This window comes from Xenopus laevis, chromosome 9_10S (genome assembly GCF_017654675.1).
Source record: "Xenopus laevis strain J_2021 chromosome 9_10S, Xenopus_laevis_v10.1, whole genome shotgun sequence".
In the NCBI taxonomy this organism is placed as follows: domain Eukaryota; kingdom Metazoa; phylum Chordata; class Amphibia; order Anura; family Pipidae; genus Xenopus; species Xenopus laevis.
Window position 1 is genome coordinate 67,952,500 of NC_054388.1, and position 19,818 is coordinate 67,972,317.

The 19,818-nt window shown below is 38.9% G+C and overlaps 1 protein-coding gene across 1 annotated transcript in view; it reads left to right on the plus strand.

The window, feature by feature from the left end:
* Nucleotides 1-19,818, plus strand: part of pde11a.S (phosphodiesterase 11A S homeolog) — a 207,851-nt gene that overhangs the window by 132,431 nt on the left and 55,602 nt on the right. Inside the window, exons 11-12 of the mRNA XM_018238876.2 lie at nt 19,425-19,571; nt 19,656-19,763. Coding sequence (XP_018094365.1) covers nt 19,425-19,571; nt 19,656-19,763 — 255 coding nt within the window. The remainder of the gene's footprint in view (nt 1-19,424; nt 19,572-19,655; nt 19,764-19,818) is intronic.

The following is a 19,818-nucleotide window of genomic DNA, read 5'->3' on the forward strand; positions in this document are numbered from 1 at the left end:
CATGAAATTCAAAATAAGTATATTTTTTTCAGAAAACAGTAATATTACTCTGGTGCAACATTTGATATGTTGTCTTTACTTTTGCAAATACATATATTGTTTAAATGATTTGCAAATCATCCCCTTCTCTTTTTATTTACATTTTACCCAGTGCCCCAACTTTTTTGGAAATGGCGTATATTAATAAATTCATTTGATTACGATCTGTTTGGGGTCCCTAGTGCATAGTCAGTCATTGCCTTCAATCCTTTCTCTTCTACCTCATAAACAAGAAAACTTTAAACATAGAAACTTTTCACAGGAATCCTCCATATTTTTGAAAATTAAATGCCACTGAAGGGAGCACTACAAACAGGACCTCTCCTTTTCTATAGGTCTTCCGTCCCTGCTTGTTTATACTGTATTTGGCTCCCAGGGTTAAAGGAAAGGAGGAGGTCAAGGCATGACAGATGAACACGTGCAAATTGTTGTAGTCCTTAGAACCTAAAGCCAGATCCAAGGTGCTATAAATATTTTAGGGGAAAAAAGGATTTCATCACCTGCAAAAAGACACTCAAACTTCATGAACAATCTTAGGGTTATCATTGGACACTACAGTGGCATCAGGGTGAAATTGAGGTGCTATGTACAGTTACAGGGCATGGTAATGAGTAAACATGCCAGTTTCTGATAACTAGATATCCGAATCAAAAGTGAAACCTGTATTTCCATATGAATGCTAGATAATTGGTTAATGAGCTGCAATAAGCTGCAAAAGAAAAGAAATCTCATTACCTTTAGTCCTCAAATATAAAAAGAAATTGAATGGATAACACTGCACAGCAGCACAGCAAGGTACATCGAATGCAGCCATAGGCATGGAAAGGTTTTTGTAAGACTAGTGAATGATTCTTTTTCCTAAATGATGCCACTGCCTAATGTAGCTCGTTAATGTTTAGGGCTTTCACCTCAGTTGCTTGGTCAGATTGGCTGCGTGCCTGCGTGGGTGAATTGAGTTCCCAGAGGAAGAGCTCATTAAGCAATGTCAGTCTCTTTTACAGCTTGGAAATAAGCAGTGATGCAGTCTTACCAGCAAAGGAACACTATAATAAGGAGATTACCTGGGGGTCTAGTGGGAGTGCAATGGGGACGCCCCTTGCACCCAAGGCATTAAGCAATTCCTCCTACTTGTAAGCAACTAATGTGGGCATGGGTGCACACATTAACAATGTTTAATAATTTTTACATAAAGAAAATATTTATTGAGTTAATAAAATGGATTTAATGCATTGTATCTTTCCTTCCTGTTACCTACCATTCCTTTATTTATTGTTGGTTTACCTCTGCCTCTGCTATTATCATTCCTTCAAGGAAGGATTTGCTCTTGATCCCCTACATTTTAGCACCAGAGTCCATAAATCTGACTAAACCATCAATAATAGTTGTATTTAGAGTCCCTACTTCAGAGTTAGTTATTTACCTCAATATTTTCTCTTCCACCTCCAAAACAAAGAGACACTAATGGATGTGTAAAATAGTTGTCTGTTTCTCTTAAAACAAGATAAGAAAACAACACATAATTCCTCTTAACATTTGCACTGAAATGCAGCTGATGGGAGGGCTAAAGACATGAACTCTCTTCCTCAACAGATCACCAGTCCCTACTTGTTTATTATGAGTCGCTTAAGAAATGTGAGAAGTTAAATTCATGACAGTCACACACACTCAAAGTCCTTCATTCCTATGGAACCTAAGCCCAGGTCTGCAATATATATTTTAGAGAGAATTTGAATTCATAATCTGCAGACAGACACTTCATACTCATACATATCCTTCAGGTTACCAAGGGGCATTACTCTGGAGTCAGGGTGAAATGAAGATGCTGCATATGGCTACTTTTCTTGGGTGTATTACCCAAAAGCAAAATGGAGGAACGGTAGTTAGTAAACAATTTGCAATCATGATAACTAAAGCTTAAATAAAGAAGTAGGCTAGAAACAGTGTACATTGTATTTTGGGCTTCTGTACCAGCACATGGCGACCACAGCCCTTTAGTAGTAAAAATCTGAGTCTTCTTTTCTGCTGATTCACTGCACATGCTCTGTGCTGTTGTCACTTACTGAGCTTAGGGACTGACTAAAAACATACAGTATACATTGAATGTAAATTTCACAATATAAGGCTGATTATTTATTAATACAGCCAGTGCAACTAGCATCAGAATTGAATAATCAGCCCTTAAGCATCAGCTTATATTACAGGCCAATCTCATTCTCTGCTTGTAAACTTGCAACAACCCCTAAACTTAGCTTCTCCACAGCTGCTCAGAGCCCACTGAGCATGTGAGTGTCCCAGACACCTTCCAAGATGGTGACCCCCTGTGACAATTTTGAAGTTCTGGATCATTGCTGCTATTGATAAACTGAAACTTTAGACTGGTGCAATAAGTTCAGTATATAAAATATGGCATTTTTTGCCATATTCTTTTAAAGGGTTTAGTTCTGCTTTAATATCCCAATCACAACTTAAAACTGATGAGAACTTGTCCCTATTATTGGGTAATTAAATTATTGTATCCTTCCGTACTGTTACCTGGCATTCCTTTATCTCTTGTTGGTTTACTTTTCCATCCTTTGTCTTTCCTTAGAAGATGATAGTACCTTGTTTATGTAGAACCAATCTGCATCTTTTCTCTCTTTCATGCTACGCAGTCTAATTATGTGCATCTCAGCTCTTGTGAGGACACATCAAGGTATCCCAAAAGTAAGCAAGATGAGAGTGCCCCCTAATAGTGCATATCTAAATGGGGTTCACAGAGTTATGGAAAAGGGAGGTAAAAAAACAGTGAGTGAATCCCACTACATTTAAGAATATTGATGTGCATAATTCTTGCACTTATTCTAGATCACTGGTTGAATAGGAAAGCATTATATTGGCCTAAATCACTCACATCTATGCAAAGATCTCCCACATGCCCCCATTAACTTGCTATGGCACTGATACCCTTTATAATAATGTAAAAATTAGCTCCAGTACAGTCTTTAAAATTTTCACATTTTTGCGAGCGGAAAGATGATGAATAATACTTGCAAATATCCAACATGTTGGTGGCATAAACACAAAACACTTTGAGTCACCTTGTGACAAATATTACAGGCATATGGCAGCAACATCTGCTGGGATGTCAGTCATCCAGTGACGTATCTGGAGTAATCTGTGTTACAAAGGACCCGGTGTTGCCATGACAACCAGATGCTGCTAGGATATCTTTCCTTGCATAGCTGACACCATAGCCATGTGAGGAGTCACCTTCATTGACAAAATTAGAAGCCTGAAGAAAAAAACAGAAGTGAGGAGTTATATTTCTTTAACAGTATTTTTTGTTGTTGGAGGTGTTTGTTATGTTGTAAATGAATTATCTAGTACATACCTGTCACATGTCACATCACATTTAGTAATTCACACAGCTGCTAGCTTTTAATTAGACCTAGAATTAGCTGTAAATGTAGTTGGACAGTGGAAGGCACTGGCATCGACTGGTCAAAATGTAACCATCATGCTTCCATCATATTGATGCCTAGGGTGATTCTAGCCAGACATAACATGAATCCTGGGCACAGACTAATATGGTAAAATATTATTGCTTATAGGTAACATTTGCCATCTGGCTACTTTTGTTTTTAATAAAAATAAAAAAGGAATTATAATACCACCAAAGATATGACATGCACAGTGTAACATCCTCACAATATATCAAGCCCTATCTATGTTTTATTTCCAGTGAATATTATGTTGACATCATTGATCACATATTTTATGACTTTGGCATGGGTCACTAAGCATATTAACCCTTTCAGAGCCTGTAAGTTACCATTTAAGTCCCTGTCAGCAGAAGCATAACATTAGAGTCAAGGGGGTATATTTGTCAAAGAGTGAAGTTAGAAATCTCCAAAGTCCGCTAGAGTGAAATTCCACCACTCTCCATTCATTTCTATGGCATTTTGAAAGGCATAATTATCAAAGGGTGAACATTCACTTTCACCCATTGATAAATACTTTTTTTAAAAAATGTCATAAAAATGAATGGAGAGTGGAGGAATTTTACTCTAGCGGACTGTGGAGATTTCTAAATTCGCTCTTTGATAAATATACCCCCAGAGGAGGGAATGGCTGTGTTCTGACGGATGCAATTTGGATATATGTTTTTCTTACAAAAGGTTTTGGGCATCCTAGAGAGATCTTGCTGTGAGACCCAAGAACTAAAAAATGTCTGTGCAGTTAATATCCATCTTTATACTTACTCCACGACACTGACACACACACATGCACGCACCCTCACACCGAACAAACTGCTGTTTTTTGGAAATACCAGAATCGGAGACCAATGGCAACATGGGCAAGCTAATTCCAAAAATCGTGTCCATATCTGTCTGGGTATTTTAGCTGCTGTATCCCACAGTGCCACACAAGCATAGCTTCCTTCCAATATCCTTATATTATACCATACAAACATCTCTCCTTGTTTTATATTAGAGCCATCTACCCACTTCTGTCCCTGAACAGAATTTTCTAGTCCCTTGACCTGGGCACAGTCAAGAAGATGGTTGAAACTCCCAGATGTCTCAGAATACAGATGACTCACATAGTTACATAGTTAAATTGGGTTGAAAAAAGACAAAGTTCATCAAGTCCAACCCCCTCCAAATGAAAACCCTGCATCCATACTCACACCCCTCTCTACTTTTAATTAAATTCTATATACCCATACCTATACTAACTATAGAGTTTAGTATCACAATAGCCTTTGATATTATGTCTGTCCAAAAAATCATCCAAGCCATTCTTAAAGGCATTAACTGAATCAGCCATCACAACATCACCCGGCAGTGCATTCCACAACCTCACTGTCCTGACTGTGAAGAACCCCCTATGTTGCTTCAAATGAAGTTTCTTCTAGTCTAAAGGGGTGGCCTCTGGTACGGTGATCCACTTTATGGGTAAAAAGGTCCCCTGCTATTTGTCTATAATGTCCTCTAATGTACTTGTAAAGTGTAATCATGTCCCCTTGCTAGTGCCTTTTTTCCAGAGAAAACAACCCCAACCATGACAGTCTACCCTCATAATTTAAGTCCTCCATCCTTCCAACCAATTTAGTTGCACGTCTCTGCACTCTCTCCAGCTCATTTATATCCCTCTTAAGGACTGGAGTCCAAAACTGCACTGCATACTCCAGATGAGGCCTTACCAGGGACCTATAAAGAGGCATAATTATGTTTTCATCCCTTGAGTTAATGCCCTTTTTTATGCAAGACAGAACTTTATTTACTTTAGCAGCCACAGAATGACTAAGTATTATTTGAGATATTTTTGATTCTGCAACAGCAAAAAAATGTAAAGATGACAGCAGTGCTCCCCAAAGAGAGAGGCAATGTGCCAAAACCATACCTTATATTATGACATCATTTTAAAGCATTTCACCGAAAACCGTTCCTTTCATTCTAACAACATATTTAAGTAAAGCCGCTGGCTGAACAGCCTCTGGGTTGATTATTTTTAATTAAGGGCAAATTGCAATTACACTTTTGTAACATTATAAGCAATATATTAAGAATTGTTTTACAAAAGAATAGTCCTTTAAATATGCATGCCTAGAAAAACAACATGACTACAAGCGTTTCAGATATGCTTCCTAATTTCACTAATTTTCAATACATTTCTCCCAGATATAAAAAAACTGTATAATAAAAGTCCTTTTCAAATTAAACATGACATCTAAATTCTTTTTTTTTATTAAAGCATTCATAGCTGTTGTAAACTCATTTAAAAAATCTCAGCTGTCAATCAAATATTGCCTGCCCCTCCTCTATGCAATTATTTTCACTTTCCATTCAGCACTTCCTAGGTGTCACTGCTCTCCCCACATTCCCCCAGTTCTCTAAAAAATTAAATTATGTAGCCAGGGCATGGGGATGGACATCAGGTCCCCCATTCTGGTGCACAAACAAGATTCTGAGATGATACAAGGCTTGCCTTAATAACAGTGTCCACAAAATGGCTCCTGCCTGCTTGCTATAATTATGAATTCCCAGACTGAAGGAAACAAGATTGAAATAATTTATACAGTGTAATTAAAGTTCATTTTCCTTGACTTACATGATAAAGTATTATTTGAAATAATTTAGATTAGACCTTAAAACAACATTAACAATCATTGTTCTTTCCCTAGCAGGTAACAGATGTCTGTGCTCCTATACAATCACTGGACCAATGCAAAGTCATAAAGTTCTGCTGTCAATAAACCCTACGTATTGTTCGATCTTGTCTCATGACAGATTTATAAAACCTTCCTATACAGCCTAAATATTTTTTTCAAGGTTTTTTTTAAAAGTTATATATTCATATTTGTATGAAGTATAGCTTTCCTATGGCTTATAATGCAAAGGCATACACGCATACAACGCAGAAACAAGTTTAAATAAATATTGATGCAACTGTGCTCTCTAGTGGCTGTGTTGGGAAATACAGTTTTTAAAAAGTCTGCAGATAATGGTTACTGTTGTACTGCAACTACCTGCCCTCTTCAGCAGCAAGGGGACTTTTATCTTGTCTTATTCATTGCAGTTTTCCTTTCACACCCCATCAGTATGCTTTTGTTTTCAAATATTAAAGATAAATAACTGCTGACAATATGTGATTATTAATTTGCAGACCAACTTTATTGTGTATATCACAACATGTTTTGGATGCCTCCCTTTATCAAGTGAATCCAATCAGTTGACCTTTGTGTATGAGGGAGATAAACACTTGGAATATGGAAAAATCTAGGGTAACAACCATAAAATTATTTAACTTCACAAGGGGGGGACCGCTCCAAGTTCACACTCCATATTTGCTGCTCCAATCGGGTGCTCAGTCCGCAGCGTCCCCACTGCTAGAATTCACTTAGACATCAAGAAAGAAGGACGGCACTCCGGTACATGGAATATACTTTTATTCCAGGTTCATACAAGGATCCAACGCCCTATGCGTTTCGGGAATCACTCCCTTAATCATAGGCATCATGCCTATGATTAAGGGAGTGATTCCCGAAACGCGTAGGGCGTTGGATCCTTGTATGAACCTGGAATAAAACTATATTCCATGTACCGGAGTGCTGTCCTTCTTTCTTGATGTCTAACAACCATAAAAGCAGAGTAAATATTCATGATTCACTGAAGGTTGTAACATGGTGCACCACAGGCCAGAATAACGTTGGTGGTAATGGCTGAAATAAGCTATCAATGTGCATAGGCAAAGGGGAGGCTTGTAGTTGAACACAAGAAAAGATTAACTGAGATGAAAAGAGAATGGGCTACATGATTCTCCCCTTATATAGGGCAATCACTCCTGACGTTTACAAAACGTATTTTACAAAATAGAAGGCAAATACATTTGTGGTGTTGTATTTGAAAATGATATGTTTTATAAAGATGAACTGCCTCTTTATGTGATGTTTAAATTATTATTATTGGGGTATAACCAAAACCACCGCATTTTGCTACCTTAAGTACTGTACAAGTGCAGAAAATCACCTCTTTAGTTCTTCTTAAGTTCATGTCCCTTGTGATTGGTTTGATCTTCAGAACTGACAAAATCAGGTGTTCTTCCAGAATCAGAGTGCTGCAATTTACCTATCCTCTGTTATTCCTAAACAAAATATATATTGAGATTGTTGTGGGTTGAGAATGTTAGTAATCAAATAGGGGGAAATAAGCTTGTCCTAATTTAGAATGGGGGAATATGTTCTGTTGGGTTTCTAGACAGGAGAAATTAATATGATAATAAATAGGACATCCAGGGCAGTGTTGTTACCTTTTGTTTACCTATTAATATGTTTACTATTAGTCACAACATCAGACCAGAGGTAACGGCAGATGTAATTCACTCCATAACAAATAGTTCTTAGCGGGACTGTAGGGATTAATCATGTGATTTAAGATTCCAATGCATTACTCTTTCTTCTCCATCTCCATATCTTCTCCATTTGCCATTGAGTACTAGTATGGCCTTAGACAAGAAGAGGTAGTATTCTCTGCTTTGCATCGCTTTGCTGACATAAATGAGACCTTTGGTCTTTATATCTACAGAAGGGGCCTGTGAACACTCATTTGTTTTCCTTATTGAGTCTTAAATTGGTCTAATAGTTTTTAGAAGTTTACCTAAAACGGGCCAGGACTTGGCAGAAACCATTATTTGGATGGATTGGCAAAGTGTTAGGTCTTGGGCATGACCTAATTTTCTTAAATTTTGGGAAGTAAGCTCAGATATTCTGTACATGCTACAGCATGCAGAAAGCATGTTTTAAGCCCCTTTCGTACCCCCATTCTTTTTATACAGTAGATCAGCTTGGGTCAGTAATACTCTGTGCATCAAACCCACTGGCTGATGTGGTCAGGTGTTATGAATAGCCTGATTTCAACCAAAGTAGACCTATTACTTTGAAATATCAATGGTAATTAAGTTTCTAACAGCGTTATGTAAAGTTGTGCCTATCAATGCCGAGTGAAAGAACTAACCTAATTGTGGAGCTATGAGTGGTGCAATGCTGATCAATATTTAATGACTGCAATGCATTATTTATAGCTTTGTGATATCTCCTCATTTATAGGGCAAACATCACACAAGAGAACAGCAAAATACAAAAATAATGAATCACCAACTTTGGAAGACGTTTAATGCAGACGTGCACTGCTAATAATGTATGCATTTCCAGCTGGTAGCACTGCTGATTTGTTGTATTGAAAGAAAAAAATGTGAAAAGAATCATATGGGTTTTGTAAATAAACACGTTTCCAGGAATTTCATTTCAGGCAAGTAAACAGAGAATTATATATATATATATATATATATATATATATATATATATATATATATATATATATATATATATATATATATATATATATATATATATATATATATATATATATATATATATATATATATATATATATATAAGTCTGTAAGCCAGCACAACTCGTATAGTAGTCACAGATGCCTGGGTGCTAAAGCCAAAAGTAAAGATATAGAACAGAAAAAAAGCTTGCACTCACAAGTCTTAGCGATGAAAATATAGGTGTTTATTAGAAAAAATCGACTAACGTTTCTGCAAACACGGGGTGGAGGGGGTTGTTTAGACCTCTGTGTGCCTGAAATGCCAGGGTCTATTTTGATTCTCAGTCCAGACCTGCTCCCACTACTCCACTGACCGCCCCCCCCTTCCTTTATGTAGCAGCACAGCAAGTAGCAGAGAAAATTAGGGAACTGCTTTGCGGTGGGGGTGGAGCAGGCGGTAGGTGTGAAAAGCGGGACATCAAGATCCTGTCTTAGGTGCATTTATATTTTGGCCTGGCAGAGGGTGCAGTCATATAGTACCTGCCTAGTTGGAACAGATTGGTGCTTGTGTCAGTAGTTGTGGCCACTACATTCAGAATCATTCAAAATTTTTTACCCATCATAGACCGATTTTTCCATAATTCATGTGTAAGTGCCTTATTTGTAGTTGCACCCCTCGAGCTGTATCCGGTGCTTCTAAATGGACACAACTGCATGTGCATTTGGTGCAAGCTGCATTTGGTGCATTTAGCATTTTCAGTGTAGGGGCTGCAGTGGAAGTCTGGTGAGACTATTGACACAACCCACAGTGGGAACCCCGGAGCTACCAGTTGTTCACCTTTAGATTAACTTTTATTAAGATGTAGAGCGTAATAATCTGAAACTATTTGCAATTGGTTTTCATTTTTTATTATTTGTGGTTTTTAAATTATTTAGATTTTTATTCTCAATTTTGTAATTTAAACAATTACAGAGCTTTGTTTTTACATGGGGTCAGTGAACCCCCATTTGAAAGCTGGAAAGAGTCAGAAGAAGAAGGCAAATAATTAAAAAAATATAAAAAAAATATAATGAAGTCCAATTGATAATTCGATGACATAATAAAAGTTAACTTAAAGGTTCATCACCTTTTAATAAGCACAGTTGCATATCATTGATCAGAGGATGTGAACATATAGGCAACCATATGGAAGTGTGGGAGCAATCATGTAAACACTCATAGCCTTGTACATCAGTGTAATAAGCCTGATTATTTTAGCCATGCCCATACTGTAACTCAAAATCTGATTATCCAGCTCACTGACCTCAGCATCCAAAACAAATCACATGAATTGGGTGCCTTCACTTTAAAAGCACCTCTTGTTGTTTATCTTTCTTTTCAGGCCCTCTCCTCTTCATCTTTCATTTTAATTTAATTTCAACTGCTACCTGGTTGCTGGAATAATTAAGCTTTAGCAACCACATAACAGAAATGTTAATGCTATAATAAAATAAATACAAATGCTACCTTACACAGAGAGACACAATTCTATATAACACTCCAGATTGAATATATTTATTTTCCCAAAGTCGCCACAGTAATCAAATAGATGTTGTATAAATCATTAGTTTAAATTGCTGTGTTCTGCTACCTCCCACCAGCTGTAAAAATGCACAGATTTGCAAAGGCTTTATGGTCTTTTAAATGTTTGCATGCTTTTCCTATTATTCTGCTCTTCTTTAAATTTAAGTCACTTATGTCTGTCCCTGTTGCTAGGAGACACTCCTGGATCCAGCATTTTGGTACCTTAATGACTAAATATATGGAAGGAAATTAAAATTGAAGTCTATGGAAAACACAAAGGATGTACATTTCATTTAATGAGTGATAGCCCAGTATGACAGTTCTTATAAAAACTGCTAGATAAACAATATAAAGAACAGTAGTCTGTTCATTGTAGTTTATATCACTAAAATAGGGTAAATCATATCATACTTACCGAGATTTTTCTTTCCTGGACTGGAACATTGCAGTGGGAAACAACGGGTTAATCCCCTCCCGCCATGCAATGGGACAGCAAATACAACATAAAAACCCTGCTTCCGCCCCCTGGCCACCATCTTTGAACTCCTGGAGTCTCCCCCAATTGAGGATGGGATGCCGTGCCCACTGCCATGTTCCAGTCCAGGAAAGGAAAATCTCGTAAGTATGATATGATTTTCCCTATTCCTGTTCCTTACACATGGCAGTGGGCAACAATGGAATGTACCAAAGCAACCAACATAAATGAGGGAGGGAGAAGTTAAAGTTTAAACAGAATTTAATGCAGAATTCAAAACTGTAGAGCTGAAAGAAACAAATGTGTTAGCAAATAGATCCAATTTGTAATAATTCAGAAATGTATGAAGTGAGGACCACACTGCAGCTTTACAGATCTCTTCTGAAGTGGCTCCTGCATGAAAGGCCCAGGATGCCGCCATACCTCTGGTTGAGTGTGCCTTAATAACTGAGGGTACTGTAGTGGAATTCAACGTGTAGGTGTTCTGAATGCATTCCTTGATCCATCCTGCTATCGTGGATTTGGATGGCTGAGTCCCGCTTTCTTTCTTTGAGGTATTACCAAGAGGGAATCTGAAGATCTTATTTGTAGGACTCTGTCCAGGTAATCAAAAATCTAGGTAATACGATGTCCTGAGTGGTATGGAATTCAGACACCACCTTAGGGATAAACTTGTTTGCCTTTTTGAGAACCACCTTATCCTGTAGAAAGGTAAGTTTCCCTTCCCTGATAGAAAGGGCTTGGAGTTCTCGAACTCTTCTCGCAGAGGTAATTGCCAGTAAGAAGCAAATCTTTAAGTTCAACATCTTTAAAGGAATGTCCTCTATGGGTTCGAAAGGTTCCCTGGTAAGTGTGTTTAATACCAGAAAGGGATCTGGGGTCTAACAACTGGTGCAAGTTTTTTGGCCCCCTGGAAGAACTTCTTAACCAGTGTATTTTGAGACCATAAGAGACCTTTAGAGAAATGAGAAATGGCAGTCACCTGACCCCTGAGGGTGGAAATAGTTTAACTCCCGAAGCATTAATTTAATCGACTTTAGCTCCTCACGCCACTTGGCAAAATTTTTCCAAGTGATAAAATACTTTTGTAAGGTGTTAGGTTTCCTTGCTGCCAATAATGTGGAAACGAAGAGCCCAGAGAAGGAGAGGTTCAACCTTTCAAGAGCCACACTGTCAAGGCCCATCTGCCCGGGTGAGGATGGATTACTTTGCCTTGTGTCATCAGATCCTCTCGATTGGGATCAGAGGCACCGAAGGGAATACATACTCCCTGCGGGATTTACATTGAATGGAAAACGCATCCACCATCCTGATCTATTGTCCAGGAGACATACTTTGGTAATTTTGTGTTTACTCTTGTTGCCATAAGATCGAGGCAGAATGGACCCCATTTCTTCAGGATTACCTTAAAGACTGATTGATGCAGTTCCCATTCGCTGGACTGGGGAATAGCTCTGCTCAGTCTGTTCGCTTTCACATTCTGGACTCCCGGAATGAATTCCGCTTTTCAGTTCGGTTCGGTTGGTTTACTGCTTTCATCCACCAACTTAGGGACTGAACTGTAGTTGGCTCCAACCGAATTTGTTGGTGAGGGCGGAAGTAAATGTGATCCCATTTGGTCAAAAAAATCTTATTGTAGCATTCTGATGTGAATGTGGGCCTACTTCACACAATCTATTGCGGAAATCATTTTCCCTATTATTCTCTGGCACTTTACTGCTGTCTACACAGTTCTGGTTCGGAATTTGTTTACTGAGTTTTGGATATCCAGAATCCTTCTCTGGAGACTGAGGTTAAAGTCCTCTGTGTCGATGACAACTCCCATAAACTCTAGCCTCTGGGCCGGAAGCACAATACTTTTCTCCCAGTTCACTATCCTTCCTAACTTTTGGAAATAACTGGACACTTCTATCAGATGAACTTCGAGAATCTCTTTCGACGGGGCTTTGATAAGGATGTCGCCTAGATAAGCGAACAACTGAATGCCCTAGAGCCTTAGATTTGCTATGATGGGTGCCAAAACTTTTGTGAACAACCTGGGAGCTGTGGCCAGCCCAAATGAAAGGACAGCATACTGATAACCGAAGGAACTTCCTGTGGGATCTCCTCACCGTAATGTGCCAATAAGCGTCTTTTATATCTAGTTTCACTAGTCCGGATCCATACATTGTGTGATAGACTTTAGGGTATCCATCTTGGTTCACTCTTCTGAAGTTGAGGATAACCCTAAATTCTCCATTCTGTTTTTGTCTGAGAAAAAGATGGGAGTATATTCCTGAAAATTTTTGACCTTGAGGGACCTTTGATATTACCCAGTTTTTGAGCAAATGATAGCTCTTAGGACTGAAGAATTCTTTGTGGATCTCTGCTTGTCCGAAGACACAAAGTGGTGGGGAAGATTTTCCTGAAGATTTAGTTTGTAACCTTTTGAGATGACATCCAATACCCATTTGTCTGGGCAAACTCGAGCCCACATTGCACCGAATCTTGTTAACCTTCCCCCTATGTACAATGGGGTTCCCACAGCTTCATGCTCTAGGCTTTTCGGATTTAACTCCAATCCCTTCTTTTAGCCTGAAAGGGCTGGTTTCTGTTCTTCCACTGCCTAGAGAAAGATTTTCCGGGCTTGTACTGTCTGGCCTCTCTTTAAGATCCTCTTAAATTCCTGGCAGGGTTTCTCTTGGCTCTGCGTTCCTGCGGAAGAAAGGAAGATTTACCTGCTGACGCTTTTGAAATAATTTGATCCAGGTCCTGAATGTAAGACTTCATAGAATCTGGGTGCCATTGTCTTAACCATAATCCTCTTCTAGCCACGACAGAGAGACCCATGGATCTAGCCGCCAGTTTGATAGATTCAAGAGAATCTTCTGCTGTGAATTAGTTTGCGACTTTCACATCCTGAAGCAATTCAATTAGTTTCTCTGTCCGTGCCAGCTTTAATTGATTCCTCCAATTCCTGAAGCCATATCTTATTGGCCCTGGTAACGGAAGTAATGGCAATAGCTGACTTACACTCTGCACCACCTGTCACATAGACTCTTTTTAAAGCTCCATCTTGTCGCCTTTCCATCGTGTCCTTTAGAGATACTCCTTCATCTAGTATGAGTAGTTTTTCTGGCCACCCTTGTTATGGCTGCATCTACTTTGGGAGGATTTTTTCATGGCTTAGACAAGTCCGCTGGGAAGGGAAATAATTTTTTGAACCTTCTATGGACTACTTGTTTTCTGTCCAGATTTTCCCATTCAGACTGGATAGTTGAATTAATAACACCGTGAACTGAAAATAAATTATTCTCTTTGCCAGCGGATTTAAACATCTCAGGACTACTTCTGGAAGATCTGCTAATGTTTTTTGAAACATTATCCGTAACTTGCGACATGGAAGTCACTGACTGGTTAATTGTTTCTTTCATCCAATTCATCATGTCGGAAACTTGAGTTGGAACAACTCCAGAACCTTTCTGCAGACATTTAGTGCATAGTCTTTCTGGAATCTTTCTTAATCTGGAAGAGCATAATCGGAGCATGAGACACAATCTCTTCTAGCTGACTTTCTCCTACTTCCTTCTCTGATTGGAGAACTCCTATTAAGAAAAAATGGTACCATAATTACTAATAGTCCTCAAGCATACTAAATTTTTTTTTTTATTGAACTTATAAAATTTTCTTACAAATTACAAATTTTCACCTCTCAAAATAAACACTCACCCCCTTGAGCCTGAGTGAGACCTTCTCGAGCTCATCATGCAGACATACATGCAGTCATACACTCCAGCAGTTATCCAGTATGAAATGAAGACCAACCTAAAAATTCCATTGCAGATTTTAAATACCTGTCCAAGGTGGATTCCTGCAGGCTCAGCATTAGTAGTCAGGAAAACATTTACTTACAACAGTATCCTCCTGACAGCACAAATGGCACAGGAACACCTTACCAGATCAGCAGTCCACAGGGGGAGAAGAGAGTCTGGGCACCAAGTCTGGGCATCAAGCCTCAAGTGCCATTTCGCCAAGCGCATTCACTTCCAGGTTTGCGCATCCTGCGCCTGCGTCAACGCGTCATTGCCATCTTGGAGGCTGAATACTCTGCGTCTTATCGCACATGGTGCCTGAAAAGGCTTTTGCGACTTACATCGCTGGCGACACACTTGGCCCAAGCCTACAAGGACACCCACAATGAACACCTCGATCCTGGGACTTCAGAAGGGGAGAGGTACCCATCTGGAACTAGCAGGATGAGCGACAGGAGGAAAAAAAGATGGCGGCCAGGGGGCGGAAGCAGGGGTTTTATGTTGTATTTCCTGTTCCAATGTATGGCGGTAGGGGATTAACCCATTGTTGTCCACTGCCATGTGTAAGGAAGAGGAAACTTCTGCTGTAGAAGTGCAAATGGTTGCACCAGTTTGGGGCACAGTATTTGAACAGAACCCCTTCCCCCTTATAAATGAACAAGGTTACAGATATAGGAAACCAGTGATTTATCAGTCATCTTCCTGTAATTCCAGGAGATACCAGGGCAGCTCCCCCCCAAAAAAAATCCCACCATTAATGGCTTGTAGGCTTGGCCCCAAAATGCTGAGAGCAAAGTTTAGGAATCTCAGGTCAGTAGGGTTTATTGAACCAGTCTTCCCAAAAGTGCTCTTAAAGGGGTTGATCACCATTCATTTTTACTATTTGTGGTTTTTGAGTTATTTCGCTTTTTATTGATCTATGGTCCAAATGACCCTAACAACCATGAATTTATTTGAATAAGAGACTGGAACATAAATAGGAGAGGGCCTGAATAGAAAGAAGAAGAATAAAAAGTAGCAATAAAAATAAACAAAGAATTTGTTTTTAGATGGGGTCAGCGACCTCCTTTTGAAAGCTGTAAAAAGAAGGCAAATAATTTAACTATAAATTTAACTATAAAAAATGAAGACCAAGTGAAAAGTTGCTTAGAATATAACATAATAAAAGTGAATTTAAAGGCGAACCACCCCTTAAATCCTTCCTACCTGTTCTCTTCTGTTGTGAGATCTGGAACTGTTCCACGTAAAATGGGCATGTGTTAATTATAACAACTGAGAGTGCCTCTAGGTACAGCATGAAAAGGAGGTTTTGTACTTACCTCCTATTCATGGCAGGTGTATGGTATATAGCTCCCTTGTACCACAGTGCTACTCGCAACTTATGCATCAAAGAAGGTACAACAGGCAAACTTTATAATGTATAACTAAGGATGCATAGAACATTAGTGCACCCGTGTAATTGCTTAGAGCTTTGCCAAATAATTATAAATGTGTCCCATGTTGTCATTCTTTAGCAAAATTAGCCATGTATATTTCAATAGATAAAAAGTTTGGTTAGGGAGATTGCACCTGCTTTCCTGGATGTACTAGGGTGTTTACATTGCCATATTAATAAACCAGCTGTATGTAGGTATGTAGGGAGATCCAGTAACTGGCTGGCTGGCTGGCAGGACAGGATGAACTTGATGAGAGCAAGAAACCACAGAGAGACTTATTAGCACAGCAAGACAAAGGCAAGTTCCCGTCCACAGGAAAAATAGATTTTACGCTGGCTAATGATGCCTTGTGCTTCAACACTTATGGCAATTATGGCCCAGGTGACTGTAGCATGGAGAAAAGAACTATTCTATTGTAACTTGACTTTTACAGCTGTGCAAACCAGATAACCTTGAGTTTGATTTTATTTGAAGATTTGGATTTGAAAACTAACAAGCTGCTGAGAATTTTAGAGTAAATTGATGAATAAAGCATCTGGGAGTTGCAAGTTTGGAATAAATTTGGCAAAGATCTTAAAAACAGAAAGAACTACCATTCCTCTCACTATACACATAGCATTGGGCAGGACCATGCTGCCACTATTTCAATCTGGGAATTCAATATTTTCAAATTATGAACTTTAGCTTTCAGTCCACAGAGACTAAAATTAGTTCAGTATTGACATTGTTTTAGCCCGGTTGCCATATTTGAAGCTTATACGTTTCTTTGATTGCTCTGATGTATGGTTCCTACCAGAGGATCTTTTAAGTGCAGTTTTAAAAATCTTTAGGGGGTAATTAAAAATCGCAAGTGTTATTTAAAATTGTGTTTTTGTGAATGTTGCGCTGCTTTTAAATGAAAATCAAATCATCATGAAAAAATGTCAGCGCTAACACCTGCTCTGCAGTTTCGTTAAATATTTTGTGCAAAATACGCTTTGTGATTGCGAAATTTCATCAAATACACTGCAAATGTTCTCAAAAGCCATTTGGTCACAAACTTTGCGAGGAAGTCATTAAGTTTTGTAATTGGTCACAAAGGACAAACAAAACAAAACACATACGCTGTATGTACAATTGGTCACATGAACACATAATATAGTCACCACCATCCCCTGGCAGACTATTCTACAACTAAATGATGTGGGTTTAATTATTATATACTTTATCCACATTCCTTGTGTGCCTCTGTTTGTGTGTGTGTTGTGACTTTAATTAAGACTGAATTGCTACTTTAAATGTTGTTTAGTTTTTTCTTTCATGTTGTCCAGTTACTTTGTGTAAATTGCCAATTCTAGAGAATACAGTCTGCCTCATTTGGAACAAGAAGAATCAGAAGGGGTAATTTGTGTTGCCAGTGTGTGTTTGGGTAGGTGAACTTTTGTAGTGAGAAGTGAAGGTTAATACCTGAAATTTAGGTTTGTATTGCTGGGACCTGCACCCCCCCCCCATGAATACAATGTTGTCTGCATCTGGACTGGTAGTGCTCATGCTGTATTTATGCAGGGTGGGGAGAGATGTATGGGCCCTGTACTCTGGATAGGAATGCCTCACTAGTGCCCAGTACACCATCTATTTATAGTGTAGCCAGCAAAGCTTGATGTTTGGGGGTGATTAGGCTTAACATCATTGTTATAGGATTCTACAAAAGACAAGCTTAAAAAAACAATTCAGGAAAAAGAGCATCAGTCAGAGGCTGGAGAGAAATGAATCATTATGAGCTCTTCCCCTTCTAACAGTGGTACAGTTGCTGAGCCATAACATGTGACCTGGTTGGGCATTAGGCATTTACTCAAATCTGTTTTATTATTGTGTGTTTATCTATAGAACTTACACACTTTGTGCGCAACTGAATAACAATATATTATTACAGCATAAAAATTATGTATTAAATTAAAAACAAATACATTCAGAAGGTGATCAAGTTTGATTCAGTTTCTTTGAAACACATTTGAAAAAGCTGCTTGCCAACACAGCAGCCTCCTGCTACTCCTTGCATTGCTTGCTGGTTTGCAGCATCATTGTGTCTCGCATCCCAAGCATCCACACCTGTACACCAGTTCCACACCTAAAACTTGCCTTTAACCCCACAACATCCCCTGTGGGCTCCATGGGTAGGAGGCTGGACAGGCCCTGGTGTCTGGTGCAGCTACACTCTTAGCCCCCAGTAAATCTCCCACTGAAATTCTTGTAACTTCGATTCTATTGTTTCCTCTATAAATTATGAATGTATTTTCACAATGTACAGTGTGTCGCTAAATATACGTACAGACTAGTGATAAGCAATCTTTCCTGTTTTGCTTTGCCTAAAAATTTGCAAAACCCCAGGAAAATTCCCAAAAACTAAAAATATGCAAATGCATAAAAGTCAGTGGTCAGTTTTTTTGCATTGATGGTTTCAGTGTAACATACATTGTATTCTATGGACATTTTTCATGTCAACTTTTTTCACTGCAGCTTTTTCTGCACAGAACACATTGGAGTCTATGGGCTGTTCATTCATGCATATCAACATTTGGAACTCGCTAATGCATATAGCCAGGCAAAATATAATGGCTACATTTGGGGCTCTTACTGACGGGTGTTTTTGCCCTTCACTCCCCTGCGTTCCATTTTAATCCCTTCAGTCGCAGGGGAGCACAGGCCTTTAGCTGCTTGGAAGCGCCAAATGCAAGTGGAATGTGACATGTTGCGTTTCACCTGTGTTTGGTGCTTACATGCAGAGTCATGAGTATGCGCCCATAAGGAATTATCGGATGCGTTTAGTCCTGTGGCTGAATGGATTAAAATGGAACGCAGGGCAAAAACACCAGTCAGTAAGAGCTTTTAGGTGCTCTCAAACCTTCATCTCAAACATGCAGCAAACACATACAGGAATACCTGTGTGTAAGAGCCCTTAATGTGTATTTATGGTACAGTATGTGGTGTTTGTGTTCACTGCATATTGCCATCTATTGGCTGAGTAGTACAAAATAATGTCATTGTGAATTATTGGCCTACTAATATTTTAACTTCATATAGATGGTGTGTAGGTGTTATGTCTAATCCTTTTTTGGCAGTAGTATAAGCAGAAAGCAGAGAACTGACTGAGCCCTGATAAGGCAGGATACACACTCACTCTCGCATCAGTTTGTTGTAAAAAAGAATGGCTACAGTTGGTCTTTATTAAGTGACCTTACATAAACCTAATGTATAAAAATAATAACAGCACAGATGGGTTATTTGAATGTTTTGCCCCCATGTAACTGCGTTCTCTGTCATTTAAGGCAGCCAACATCCCTTTGGTGTCAGAACTTGCCATCGCTGACATTCATTTTGATGACTTCTCTCTTGATGTTGATGCCATGATTTCGGCCGCCCTGCGGATGTTCATGGAGCTGGGGATGGTACAAAAATTTAAAATTGATTATGAGGTGAATATCACATGCATCCTTTATCAGTGTTACTGTACTGCCACGAGACATACTCACCTATGTGATATTTTGTTTTCATTTCAGACCTTATGCAGATGGCTGCTAACAGTAAGGAAGAATTATCGCATGGTCTTGTACCACAACTGGCGGCATGCCTTTAATGTGTGTCAGCTCATGTTTGCTATGTTAACTGTAAGTACCCAAAGCCTTTATATTGGGATTGTTTATGTGCAAAGTTTGTACTTAT